Raw genomic sequence first — 14,952 nt, 5'->3', positions numbered from 1 at the left:
GGAAAACATGGTGCAAGTTTTTTATGTGCTCTTCTAGGCTTGCTGAAAAGACAATAATGTCATCCATGTAGACTAAACAGGTTTTTCCTTGAATATCTTTCAGTACATTGTCCATGATTCTCTGAAAGGTGGCTGGTGCATTTTTTAATCCGAATGGCATTCTTACGTATTCATAATGGCCATTTTCCACTGTGAACGCTGTTTTCTCATTAGAGTTTGGTGCCATTTCTATTTGGTGGAATCCTGATGATAAATCAATTGTGGAAAAGTATGTACACCTTCCTAGTTTGTCTAGTATATCATTGATGTTTGGCAGAGGGTATCTGTCGTCAATTGTTTTAGAGTTGACTCCTCTGTAGTAATTGACAATTCGCCATTTTTGTTTTCCACTTGCGTCAGGTTTTTTACTTACTATCCATATTGGACTACTCCATGGGCTTTGGCTGGGTCTTATAATTCCATCTTTCAGCATTTTGTTGATTTGCTTTTGGACTTCTTCCTTGTGTATGAAAGGGTATCTGTATGATTTTGAGTGTATTGGGATTTCATCATGTGTTTTAATTTCGTGTTTGATTTTGTTTGTAAATAGTTTTTCAGTTTCTTTATGAAAAATGTCTGAGAATTCTCTGATTAATTTAAAAACTTTTGATTTTTCCTCTTTATTAAGATGGTCATGTCTTATAAATTGGGTAATATCGAGATTCTTATTAGATGTAGTGTAATTATTATGGGATATTTCTGGGTTTGAATTAATTAAATTGTCTAAATGAAAAAATTCGAAATTATCTTTATGATAATCTGGTAAAATTTTACAGTCAATTGGACTCATTAATTCAACAGTAATATTTTCATCTGTGTTATTCTGAATATCAACACGTGCAAAACCATTTTCTGCTGTGCAGAGCGTTTCTGGTATGTATAAAGAGTCATTTATTGTTCCTTCAGATATAATTATGTCAATAGTATCATGTGTTGTTACGGGTACCTTTGTGCTTAGGATTTCGTGGGCGTTGACCGTGATTTTAAATGTTGAGTCAGGCTCGCGATATCTGAATGACAAGGTTGTAATACCGTCTGACTTTATCAGCCTTTTGTGATATAGGTCAATGTTAAACATAAATTTAGTTAATTCTCTAAGGCCTAAAATACCGTCATAATAGTATAAAATCAATCGAATCGTTTGTTTGCAGTTCTGCAAAAGCTGGAATATTGGCTTTGTAGAGAACTTCTTTTTTCCAACTCCGGTTTTTAATATCGATGAAAATTGATAGATTTTGTCAGGAAAATATTTTTCAGCTATGGAGGGTCGTAATATTGATGGATAACAGCCAGTATCTATTAACAGTTTAATTGGTGGGTTTTGAATTTCGATATAAGGGAGGCTATTAGTGACTTGTGTATTTACTTCGTATGTTATGTTAGGGTTTTCGAAGGGTTGATAATAGGAAAATTTTCATTTTCTATTTGTTGGTCTGGAATAGGGAATGTATTCTCATCATAAGAATGTTCTGGTTCATATTCAAAATCGTTGTAATCTGTTTATGTACAGGGGTCATTTCTATTTGTTTGGTAAGAATTTAACTGATAAGGATTTTCAGTATTATTTCCATAATAATCATCATTATCTTCACTGGGGTGGTAATTGGTTGTGACATTTTCTTCTAGATTTTTATTTTCCATTTGGAAAAGTTCTTGCGAAATGAAATTTCTTGGGCCAGATGGCTTAAAATGATTATTGGGGTGAATGTTAGAATTTGTTGGCATTGTATAAGATGTTCTGGTTGACATTGGCTCAGGTTTATCAAGGGGTGTTCGACCTGTGGGTTTGAAAACATTCTTTGGGGTACCGAAAACTTGTCGATTAGTTGGAAGATGTCTCTGAGGCATTGGCCTAGGTTGTATTGGAACTGGACCTCGTGGGAAATTTGAATTTTGATTGAAATTCTGATAACTAGGTGGAATAAAATTCTGTCTATAGTTATGTTGTTGATAAAAATTATTATTTGGGGTTCTAAAATTATTTTGATTTGAATATTGTATATTATTATTATGATTTTTGTGTTGCGAGTTATTCTGTGAATATGCTGGTGGTTTGTGCATTAATGTTGGTTGTTTGTTCAGTGATTGTTTCTAAATGCGAATTTTGTTGTTGTAATTTGAGAGTTCTGAAAAATTCTTCAGCTAATGCGTCAACGTTTGGTTCACTCATAGAGTAAAATAAAAATAATGTTATTAATTAAATAACATAAACTCAATTCTAAAATTAATTTTACTACTAAATTATTTGAATCTTTCTTCCTTTACGATAAAGAGAGAGTATATTCCAATAGGATTTGCTCAAAAGAAAGTTCAATGGTAATTTTAATAATGTTCAATTGGTAAAGATAAATTCAAAATAAGTTTTTCAAATATATGTTTCAATAAAAATTTTAAAATAACAATAATCTTAAAACTAACTTTCCACTCGCTCAATCCAAAGTAAGGGAAAGGGTTTGAAAGGAAATTGGCACTTACCTTTTTCCAATCAGATGAATCCCCGCGTTGCTAAGGTGCTGTGTACGTGCTGCCAAATGGTGTTTCCACTGATCTCTCGTCTCAGAGCGATTCTGATAAGGTTTGATCTCAGCTTCCACGTTCGTATCAGGACCGAAGAGTTAAAACTCACGTTTTTACGATTGATCGTCTCGATGACGTGCAAATCTCAATCGAAAACTGCCCTGATCCTACCGACTGCGCCAGTTATGTTTTCTGTCACGTTAATAACGTTTTAAAAAACTTTTATTTTGACAAGCCGCGATACAGTGTACTCTAAGCAAGAACGAAGATTACCTTAACTTAATATTACAAGTGATTATATAGACTAAATAATGCAAATAAAGCATGAAATACAATATAACTGAGTAAGCATATACATAAGCAAATATTATATATAGGGTGGCATAATTGTGTACAGGGTGACCCAATAAGACTGTTCCTCGGCCATATCTCGGGAACTGTTCGTAAAAAAAATTTAAAAAAAAAAAAAAATATTAGGTAAATCGGTCATGAAAAATCATTGGAAAATATTTTCAAGTTCTAAAAATTACCACCAGAGGGCGTAATTGCCATCTTAAATTTTAAAATTGCATTTTTCTTTAAATTTCGCATAACAACCAAATTTTTTTTTTACATTTTTAAAGAGAACCAGGTTATCTATGATTTTCGTAAAATAAAAAAATCAGCCATTTCAAAAACAAAGATGGTGGAGCGCGTTCAGTTGTTTTTGCAATAACTTGCTTTAACTTCTTAACGGTTTGACCGATTTTAACAAATTTGGTATCGTTGAAAAGAGCATTCCTTGGGCAATAAGAATCAACCAAAATATAGTTGATTTAGTTGAATCCTTTTCCGCCTGGGGGCTAGCTTTGACACCATCACCCAAAAACCTAAAAAAATCAAAAAAATCAAATGGAATGATATGACTTTTTCTTTATGAAAAAGTAGCCAAATAACATCCAAAGAGGCCAGTGAAAACCGTTTGTCAAAATGTCTTTCCTAACCGCAAATATTGGGAAAATAAGGAAAAAAAACGCATCCCGAACGTAATAAGTCACTTTAATATTATAGGTAGGCCTTGGAAAATGAAACAAATGAAACATAATGCATTATAAAATAATAACAGCTGTCATTTGCTGTGTTGTTGTCATTGTTATTGTCATTATTCTGCTGTGTTACATTCAGAAAGTGTAGTTATTTGAATTTTGAATCTTTTCTGCAATGCCGATTTCTAACCAAGAAGCATTTAATATGCTGGCGATATATTTTGAGTGTTTGCAAAATGCGACCATCGCTGCCCGCGCCTTCTATTTGCGCTATCCGAATCGACCACGATACCATCGCCGCGTGTTTGTGCGTTTGGCCCAGCGCCTGTTAACAACAGGTAGCATCCATAGACCTGCCATGATTAGAAATAGGCAAAATAACGAACAAAATGTAGTTAATGTCCTGGCATCTGTAGAAATCAATCCCCAAATTAGTACTAGAGAGATTTCTCGAGACTTGGGTATTCCTCAAAGTACGGTTCACCGCATTCTTCGAACCCATAGGTATGTAACCTGCTAAATATCATATCTTAGGGTTTTTTTTTACATTTCTTGCTATTTTAGGCTACATCCCTACCATATCAACTTACACCAAGCCCTTTCTCCTCCGGATTTCGACCAAAGGCTAGATTTTTGCCACTGGCTATTAAGCATGATAGCAGAAAATCCTCAATTTCTTTCAACTGTGTTGTGGACTGACGAAGCCACCTTCAATAGCAATGGGCACTTAAACTTACATAATATGCACTTTTGGGCCCGAAATAATCCGCGCTGGCTTGGACAAGTTCAGCATCAAGGGAGATATAGTGTAAATGTTTGGTGTGGGATAATTGGAGGGCGGGTTGTTGGTCCATATATTTTGGACGGCGCATTAAATGGTCTAACATACCTACATTTCTTAGAAAATGTTCTTCCAATTTTAATGGAAGATATTGCGCTGAACGTCCGCCAAAATATGTTTTTCCAGCATGATGGTTGCCCCGCCCATTATGCTCTTGCTGTTCGCCAGTATTTAGATGCCACCTTCCCTGACCGTTGGATCGAAAGAGGAAGCCTATTCCCTTGGGCGCCAAGGCAAGTATTTAACACAAGAATCTTTAGACGTTGCCTATTTGGAATGATTCTGTTTATAATTGCACACGTATTAAAACTTAATGAATATTTCTAGGTCTCCCGATTTAACCTGCCTTGATTTTTATCTCTGGGGAAGGATTAAGGATATAGTCTATGCAACAAGGCCAACTTCCCGCGAGGATATGATTGCAAGAATTAGGAATGCCATCTTAAATATCCCAATAGCTGAAATTGAAACTGCTGTTTCTTCACTCATCAGCGTCTTCAGATGTGCGTCCAAAATGACGGAGGCCATTTTGAACACCTGGGTCGCCATTAGATCACTTTCTTGTTCCTTTCATGTTTCATTTGTTTCATTTTACAAGGCCTACCTATAATATTAAAGTGACTTATTACGTTCGGAATGCGTTTTTTTTCCTTATTTTCCCAATATTTGCGGTTAGGAAAGACATTTTGACAAACGGTTTTCACTGGCCTCTTTGGATGTTATTTGGCTACTTTTTCATAAAGAAAAAGTCATATCATTCCATTTGATTTTTTTGATTTTTTTAGGATTTTGGGTGATGGTGTCAAAGCTAGCCCCCAGGCGGAAAAGGATTCAACTAAATCAACTATATTTTGGTTGATTCTTATTGCCCAAGGAATGCTCTTTTCAACGATACCAAATTTGTTAAAATCGGTCAAACCGTTAAGAAGTTAAAGCAAGTTATTGCAAAAACAACTGAACGCGCTCCACCATCTTTGTTTTTGAAATGGCTGATTTTTTTATTTTACGAAAATCATAGATAACCTGGTTCTCTTTAAAAATGTAAAAAAAAAAAAATTTGGTTGTTATGCGAAATTTAAAGAAAAATGCAATTTTAAAATTTAAGATGGCAATTACGCCCTCTGGTGGTAATTTTTAGAACTTGAAAATATTTTCCAACGATTTTTCATGACCGATTTACCTAATAATTTTTTTTTTTTAATTTTTTTTACGAACAGTTCCCGAGATATGGCCGAGGATGTATGTCTTATTGGGTCACCCTGTACATAACTCACTACATTGTTTGTTATTTGCAATACTATTTTTAAATACTCAGTGTTTTTCAACGAACCATAGTTGATAGGTATGCTGTTTAAGCATATATGCAATTTACAAAAGAAATACAATCTAAATATAGGTATAAAGATAAGATTTTTGTATCTAATGTGAGCAAATACTTTTGAGCGGTAGTGTATGTGTATATTGACATTACTAGCATAATAATAATTCAAATTCAAATTCAAATATGCTTTATTGTTTGAACAAAATATTGTTATAAACAAAGCTTCACCTAATCCTAAAGAGACAGAGTTACAAGGTTAAAATTATATTTAAAAATACAAGTTACAATGACGAATCAAAGTTAAACAGTTAAAATTTACATTTCTTTTTTCTTTTTTTTTCTTTCTCCCCCCTTTCCCTCCTTTTTTTGTTCTTCCTTTTTTTTCTTTTCTTAAATCAATAAAATCAACTATATCTAACTTTCTCCCTTATTTAATTAAAATCTGATTGTCGTTGAAATATTCAGCCACAGAGTAATAAGCTCGACCACTCAGAAATCTGCTCAAGAGAAACTTAAATTTGATGAGAGATTTTGCCCCTCTAATGTCCTCTGGTAGGTGGTTAAAGATTTTTATACCTTCATAAAAAATTGATCTCTTTACCAAGGCAGATAATAAGTACTATAACAACACAATAACGCTCAGTGCCAGTGATGAATGCGATAAAAATTTAACAGGGAATCATTCTATTCTCGTAAAAATTTCTTAAAAAAAAAAAAAAATCCGCCTAATAATAATTTTTTGAATCTTTCAGGAATTTGGTTATATACGATATATATGTTAAATGAAAAAGATCATTCGTAAAAAGATGTTGTGTGCAGCGGCGGAGAGATTAATCCTCTATGCCTTAAATTTAAGGAATTAACATCCGTTCGAAATCGAATTTTGTTTGTCAAATACAAGGGACAATTAGAATGAATTACTGAATAAAATAAACTTGCAGCATGTAACTTCCTTTGAAATTACACAGAGAGCCATTTGGTTTCACGCAGTTTGTAGCTTACCAGTTCGCGGCAACGAATACCGTATATAAATCGTAAACAAGATTTTTGAATCCGTTGTATTCTGTCTTTATCTGTTTGATCCAAGCATGGCCCATACACTACGTCAGCAAAATTAAAAAGACTTAGCACTAGTGCATCACATAAGATTTTTTGTGATATTGAAAGTAAATGCCTAGATGGAAACAACCTTTTTAAATTTGCATAGTCCAATTGAGTACATTTACTTACATGCTCTTTGTATCAAAGGTTGGTGTCAATATAAAGCCCCAAATTACGAGAACAATCAGAATACGGAAGTCGTTCCGCAGAAGCAATTAAAATTAGATCTTCTTTAAGTACTCTCCGATCCTTCCCAAAAATTAAAAAGTTGGATTTTGATGCATTTATAACTAAATTGTGTTTAATAGAAATACTAATCAATCGTTCCGGATCGTTATTAATTTTGCTAGTAGCACTTTGTTTTTGCTCAGCAAAAAATTAAAAATATAGTTGTGTATCATCTGCATACAAATGAGCTTTGCAATGTTTTAGGCAACTAGTAAGGTTACAAGTATAAATGCAAAACAAAAGTGTCCCCAGGATAGAGCCTTGTGGTACCCCGCACAACAGTGTACCTTCCGATGATACTGCTGGTTTCAATAAACTGTTTCCAGTTTGTTAAATAGTTTTTAATGAGAGCAAGTGCATTATAGTCAAACCCCACGTAGCTCAAAATAGCATAAAGTAGTTTGCGATTGATTCGATCAAATGGCTTGCTATAGTCTAACTAGTGCAGTAGATTTTCCACTATCAGTGTCAGTCAATTTTCAGAAGTGCTGTTGTACAACCAAACCCCGATCTAAACCCTGACTGATATTCTGGTAAGATGTTGTGGGAATTAAGATACTCTCTTATCTGAGCATTCATTATCTTCTCCATAACCTTGGATAATACTGGCAATATACTTATAGGCCTAAGATCAGTGTAATCATTAATGTTTTCTTTTAAAAATGGATAAATCTTTGACACCTTCCAAACATTAGGAAACCAATTTTCTAAAATACAAGATTTGACAATATGAACTATGTACGACAAAATTGTATCCACACACAATAGCAACATATCAAGATTTATTTCATCCACTCCGGTTACTTAGTTGTTTAGGTGCACTTCTTGCTAAGTTTATTTTCTAGATAAAAGCAAAGGTGTTTTCTAATAAGGATGGGGGGAACAAAAAAGTCCCTTAAAAGATGAGGCGCATCAATTTTATAGTTGCATAGTTTAAATTAAAAAAAGCTGGCTGCTTGGAATATCACAATTCAAATATTTAAAATTTTTCTTTAAATCAATTTAAAAATGTGATATAAATTATTATTATATCATAGTTTTGATTTGTTATGGTAATTATTATTATTGTTGTAGTATAATATTATCTTTATAATAGTTTATTTTTTTATTGCGATCTTTATGCTGTAATGGGAAGATAAATAAATAATTTATAAATATATATATATATATATATATTAATAAATAAATAAAATTGTTTTTAAAATTTAACCAAATACAAAAATATTTTATTATATTTTGTAGATTCAATTTTTTTAACCTGATTAAGACATGTGTAGAAAACAGTTATAAAATATGAATTAGTTGACATCATTTAAATTGACCTAAATTTAATCTCACTTGGATTGTGAAATGTTTAGCTTATGACTTGTTTGCTTAATTATCATAAAGTTGTGTGTCAAGTGAAAAGTTCCATTCTCACAAAAGGGCATGACTTATCACCCAGTATTAATATGAAGCCTTTTTTTAATGTTTTTTTTGCAATCAATAAAAAAGTACATGTGTTTACTAACAAGAACAGGTAGATAAACAAAATAATTAATGATTTTGTTAATTTGTCCTGTTAATTTTAGTGTTTCATTTGAGAGTCACATTGAGTTTATAATGCCTTTATTTTCCCCTGCTTAAATAAAAATGCCATAAGTGGGGTTATCGGAAGTCTAGAAGGAATGAATTATTGCTGTGGCACAACAAGGCAGGGCACAAACGCAGAATGCAAGAATGATGGCGGTTACACAAGGGCATGTTTCAAAACACTTAGGAATTATTTAGCAGAAAACAGTTAAGGATTTTAGAACTTGCAGGTCAAATAAATTGACCATTTAAATTGGTGTTTGAAGCACAAAAATTGGACAAAAGTCCTTTGTTTTGGGATTAAACCAAAATTTGGCTACAATCTGATGACTGGGAAATTCACAAACCTATAACAAAACCTAAAAACTAATAAAACTTAAAGAACACCCGCACGGCATCAAGATATCTGTAATTTCTTTGTTTTCTTTCCTTCCAATTTTTTAATGCTCAGGTCTCTAGTATTCCATAAGTACAGTGTAGAATATGTGGTACCTGCCTGTTCATGATTTTCAAAACTTTTGCTTAACCTACTTCTATAGGGCTGTGATATACATATTGGTGTATATGTGTATATATGGTTATCCAGTGGAAGCAGCATTGGGAAACAAGATTTATTAAGTAAACAATATTTTTATTTAGGGTAAGGCTTAAACAGTATTCAGTATTCTTATGTGAAGGTAACTGAATGGATACAATTCTATACAGCCCATTGTACAACCAAGAAAATACTATGTTAAGTAATGTAAATATTGAAATTAAATTGTTTGGTGAAACAATAAATAAATTAAAACTGCTTTAATTCCCATTCAGCAAACCCTGACAGGTCAAATGTATGTTGATTTAGTTTTACAACTTGTAGGCAGGTTCTGGAGAGATGGCTTTTTTGATTTTTTAAAATGCATGCACTTAGCAACAGAGTTGCTTGTAAGATGAAGGTGCTACATTTCTGGAGTGGCCTTCTTACTCACTGGATCTTAATAATTATGATAACCTGGTACCACAGAACAACTTATACAGGTGGTTTTAGAGGAATGGGCTAATGTTCCCCAAGAAGCTTGCTTGCTTGCTCGCTTGTTATGGAACTACAATTTAATGTGGGCTATGAACCATGAGTGGACTCAAGTTGTTTCCGACTGGCACCCAGATTAGTGTCTATGGTGCTACCAAGGTTCGTCTCTCCAAGAACAACTTGATATACAGTGCTTTCATTTCAAAACAATCCACCCTTAATAACTTTCTTAAAAAAAAAAAAAAAAAAAAAAAAAAAAAAAACACGTCAAATTAGATATATAATTTGACGGGACGTTTAATTATGCATTTACTGAAGTTCTGTCAATCACCTCCTCACCTCCAGCTAACCTCACTTTAATATGTCAAATGGGAACCCTCATCGTGTGATACATCATAGTAAGGAGCGTAAAATTCTCTATTCAACGGTACCAAAAAAAATGAAATCGGTAAATGTGTAAGCAAATAGTTAGCGAAAATGTCTATAAATAATGAATATTTTATTTACGCCAAACTTTGGTATGTCAAATGGCTACCCCATGGTATCACACATTATTTTAAAGGGCATTAATTATCCTATCAATGGTTGTAAAAAAAATAAAATTGATTGACCAAGAAGCAATTAAAGTGTAAAATGGTAGGGTAGAAAAACAAATTTAATTAGTTTAACAAATTTATTTTATTAAATGTTTAAAATGCGCGCCGTTATTAGCAAGACAATAAAAAAGCCTATTTTCAAACTTCTTATGAACATTGGCAAGAGTCTGCCCGCTAATTTCTCTGCATTCTTGAAATATTCTATTTTTTAAATTCTCAATACTCTCAGGTGGGGTTTCATAAACTTTGCTTTTTAAGTAGCCCCAAAGAAAAAAGTCTAGTGGGGTTAGGTCTGGAGACCGCGCAGGGCATTCGATTGCACCAAATTAGGAAAAAATAAAGGAAAATTAATTATAAACTTATTGTTAAACATATTTATCAATTATTGTTAACTTATTTAAACTTTATTTGTTATTTAATTTTAAATAACCAATAAACGAAAATTATTTCTATTCTTTCGGCTAGCGTATACACCATTTTATTAACTCACTGTTTTAAATGTTACAGTATCTGGGCGTTTGTCTGCTTCTAGATCCCTAAAATGCGGCGTTCCCCAGGGTTCAGTGTTTAATGTACGAAAGACGTCTATTATGGGGTTTAAGTGCGAAGTTCAGGGTCTGATGTTTGATGAAAATTCCCTCTTGCAGAATAAAGAGTGCTGCAAGTTCCTAGGAATTACCATTGATGGTCGCCTTCGGTTTGAAGATCATATTTTACATTTAGCTGGGAAATTATCTTCTGGATGTTTTGCAGTAAGAATGGCAAAACAAGAGCTGGGAGGGGTGGTTGCACGTTCAGTGTACTTTTCACTTATTGAATCTCATATTTGGTATGACTTGCCTTTTTGGGGTTTAACCAATAAGGGGCTACTTAACATTGTCTTTGTTATTCAAAAAAAAGCAGTTAGATACCTGTGTTCTGCTAAGTTAAGAGATTCTTGCAAACCCCTCTTCATTTCTGAAAAAATCCTAACTCTTTTTTCACTCTTTATCTTAGAAACAGCTGCTCTTATTCACAAAATGCCCAAACTACCCTCTGGCACTGGCCATTTGACTTGTCATGTAAATGATGTTCTCCTACCTATTCCTACGTCTTGCCTTACCAAAAACTCATTAATTTACATGAGTAAAAAAATTTACTCAATCATGTTCCTCTAGGTGTTAGACATATATCGGATGTTAAGAAATTTAAAAGAGAATTAAAAATGCTTTTATTGGCTAAGGCATATTATAACCTAGATGAATTTTTTAATGATATATTTAATAGTAATTGATTGTTTTATTTAGTTATCTTTAATTCAAGTATGTTCAAAAAGTTTTGTCTTCCTGTGCTTAATTTTGTTCATTGTTTTGTCAATTTTTGAAGTTGTATTTTTGTTTTGTTTTTTTAGCTTGTAGGATGCTTATACACAAGATTATTCTTACGTAATCTAGCACATTTTCTTTCTTTCTTTCTTTCTTTCTTTAACTAAAATTGAAAAATTGCATGCGTCAAACTGTCAGTTTTAACAATAATAAATCGCCTGCTTTTTAAACGCCTTAAAAATGTAAGGTATTGCAGTGTTTTTTTGTACCTATTAGGTAGGTTTCGCAAAAAATATAAGTGAAATAAATACACATACAAAGTTATAAGACTGCAAAGATTTTTGCAAAAAATTTGAAGACACTCTTTTTTCTTGCAAATAACGGTACACATTCTTTACTTAAAAAAATAAATAATTTGCTTGAACTAAATGTACTGTTTGTTACCACACATTGTAACTTCTAAATTGCTTGTATTTGTTTTTGGATGATCTATTATAAAAAATTTAAGAATCTTAAAATGATGTAGGTACCACACTAAAAGTATTCATTTAAAATACCAAAGTTTGGCATAAATAAATTATTTTATATAAATTATTTCTAGACATTTTCGCTAACTGTTTGCTTACACATTTACAGATTTCATTTTTTTTGGTACAGTTGAATAGAGAATTTTACGCTGCTTACTATGATGTTTCACACAATGGGGGTTCCCATTTGACATATTAAAGTAAGGTTAGCTGGAGGTGAGGAGGTGATTGATAGAACTTCAGTAAATGCATAATTAAATGTCCCCCTGTATATCTAATTTGACGTGTTTTTATTTTTTTTTTATTTTAAAGAAAGTTACTAAGGGTGGATCGTTTTGAAATGAAAGCACTGTATATGATTCATCAAATTCATGCTTGCCTCAATGACAGAGATACTGATTACTAAAATTAATTAAATCTTATTATTCATTCTTAAATTGATATTATCAGAAAACTTATTTTATAGAAATCTACCCTTCCTGTTATTTGTTCTTTATTTGTATTTTTTAAATTAAATTCTATTTCTTGAAATTACTGGGTGATTCTATATAAGTTTAGTTGTGTGTACATAAGAGTGAAAAAAGTCTTACTTTACTTCCATCATCACTCCATGCAACATCTAATACAGGACCTCCACAGGACTGCATAGATTTTGGAATGCTGGTGCCAGATTGTTCAATTTCCCAGAGGCGCACATTGTTATCCCAACTGCCAGCTATTAGGAAATTTTGTGGCAATGCAGCTGGAGAAAATGCCAAAGAACTCACAGAATCATCTGGGGGTTGAACCACTTCATAATCTTTCATAGGGTTGCATGTCGCTTGCACAGGGTTGGCACCAAAACCACTCATTGAGCTTTGGTTGAACATTTTTAGTAGTTTCTGTAACAAAAAATAATATTCTAAATTCCTCACTTTTTACACATGGCTTCAGTATTATGGGAAACAGTTATTAACAGAGACAACCAACTGGGACCAACAGAGACAACCAATTGGTTGTCTCTGTTATTAATTAAGGCTAACCAATTTAATTTCTGAGGAAGTATGGAAAAAACTTACATGGTGCGCCGGTGAATCGGAATTAAGTGGATTTGTAAGATTTTTTACCTTATTTGAAAAACTTGGCTTTCCTAATATTGATGTACTTTGTTTGTTTACAAAAATTTAGAAATTTGGTTTTAGAATGACATAAAGGGTTTCTTTGACGTATCAGTCGTAAAATTTGACGTATGTCAATTAAAAAAAGATGTCGCTTGCTAAAGCCGAGTTCATCATATTGCAAAATGTACAGTCCTATGAAATTTTTTTACATTTATTGAAGCGATCACAGCATAAGAACACTACATACGTTAAATACGTAATTATTGCCGGCTTGCACAAGGTTTTTTAGCTCTGATGGGTTGGCTGTGGACTCAATTTTAGATAATAAATGCATAATAGACAGTTTTCGAAACCATTAAAAAGTATCACCGGTAACCACTGTATGACATGTATGACATTTGAAGTGTCATTTATCGTGTTTCCCTACCGACACCCTCCGCTATCATACGGACGATAGGCATAGCCATAAGGTTTGTTCTCACTGCAAATTTCTTACAAGTTTGAAACTGTTTCCAAACCATTCTTGATGCGCATGTGTAAAATATTACAACTTCTGATCGATTTGAAACCGTCTGTGCGAACATTAAATACGGGTTGAGTCAAGAAGAAAAATAACCTTACTTTTTTATGCCAGTGGGAAATGGGAAAATAAATAAAACATAAACAAAACAAAAATTATACTACAACCTTGAAATAGCTGTATATTATTAATAGAGTTTAAGATTGTGTGATTATTTGCTATTTCAAGACTTACTCTAAAATGGTCGAGAAATTCTATTCTATTAAATTGGGACACATGAAAATAGTTTTGATTTTTGGGCTTTATCCGTTCTTCAATTAAATCTTCTTTAAAAGTCTGTGTCGGAATCAACATAATTCTGATCAGATTCTTTCAACGATTCAAAATCACTTGTTTCCTTAATCTTTATTTTTAGACTAATCCAACAATATAAAATACAATTTTCAAAACGAATATCAAGGACTATACAAAACGACAAAATTCAAACAACAATTTAGAGGTTATGTTCATATTCCGAAGATCGGCGTTGATTGGCTACACGAAAGCTCTGACACTTTGCTTGAAATAAATCCGAAAACAAGTCTGACTATCAAATGACGATCAGAAAATTGTGTAAGAACATCAAACTTTTGATTTGAAACCGATCAGAAGTTCCTGTGCGAACGCATTTTACTCTATTGCGCATGTGTATTTGTCGAAAACTTGTTTCTTACTGCTGTGAGAACAAACCTCATAACATAGCGAAACGCATGCGCATTAATGTTGTTGACATTATTATCAAATAATAATAATTAATAATGCAAGTTTATTTAGTCTCCTTTTGTCTGAAACAGTAAAAACCAACAGAACAACTCCAAACCAACCCAAAACTAAATTCCAGTGTCTTGACAAAATTTAAGAGATGTAGGACCCGATTTAATAATGAAGATAACGAAATTCTTCTAATGGACATCCTAGCAAATCATCCCTTTGTTGATCCAGCAAAATGAAACGTCATACATAGTAAATTGTGGTCTGATTCGAGAGCTGCAAAATCCTCAATCATATTGTAACTCTAGGTACTTTCCAATTTTTAAAAAAATGCTACCTAATATAAAATATCTACATTTTATGTAATATATTATAAGTATACATTTTGAAAAAAAAACATAATTTAAGATATTTAATTATTAATAGGTAAATAATAACGATGAGATTTAATGTAAATTAACTTATAGTCAAAACAATAAATATCTTTATTAATAAAACATTG

The 14,952-nt window shown here is 32.5% G+C and overlaps 2 protein-coding genes across 3 annotated transcripts in view; one reads left to right on the top strand and one right to left on the bottom strand.

Annotated features, from left to right (window-relative positions):
- LOC126744655 (protein Rae1) overlaps positions 1 to 13,304 on the bottom strand; it is a 40,606-nt gene extending 27,302 nt beyond the window's left edge. Inside the window, exons 1-2 of one of the 2 annotated variants that reach the window (XM_050452172.1) lie at positions 13,139 to 13,304; positions 12,671 to 12,961 (exon numbers count right to left, since the gene is read on the bottom strand). In XM_050452172.1, coding sequence (XP_050308129.1) covers positions 12,671 to 12,949 — 279 coding nt within the window. In that variant the 5' untranslated portion in view covers positions 12,950 to 12,961; positions 13,139 to 13,304. The remainder of the gene's footprint in view (positions 1 to 12,670; positions 12,962 to 13,138) is intronic. The other variant, XM_050452173.1, reaches the window with a different exon arrangement.
- LOC126744657 (uncharacterized) lies at positions 3,649 to 4,884 on the top strand. The gene is made up of 2 exons (XM_050452177.1): positions 3,649 to 4,085; positions 4,146 to 4,884. The coding sequence occupies exons 1-2, from the start codon at positions 3,757 to 3,759 to the stop codon at positions 4,747 to 4,749; spliced, it is 933 nt and encodes a 310-aa protein (XP_050308134.1). The 5' UTR covers positions 3,649 to 3,756; the 3' UTR covers positions 4,750 to 4,884.
- Positions 13,305 to 14,952: the final 1,648 nt, after the last annotated feature.

The sequence above is a fragment of the Anthonomus grandis genome, chromosome 14 (genome assembly GCF_022605725.1).
Source record: "Anthonomus grandis grandis chromosome 14, icAntGran1.3, whole genome shotgun sequence".
NCBI lineage: Eukaryota > Metazoa > Arthropoda > Insecta > Coleoptera > Curculionidae > Anthonomus > Anthonomus grandis.
The sequence above is the reverse complement of the archived record's forward strand: the minus strand, read 5'-3'. Positions and strand labels throughout refer to the sequence as shown.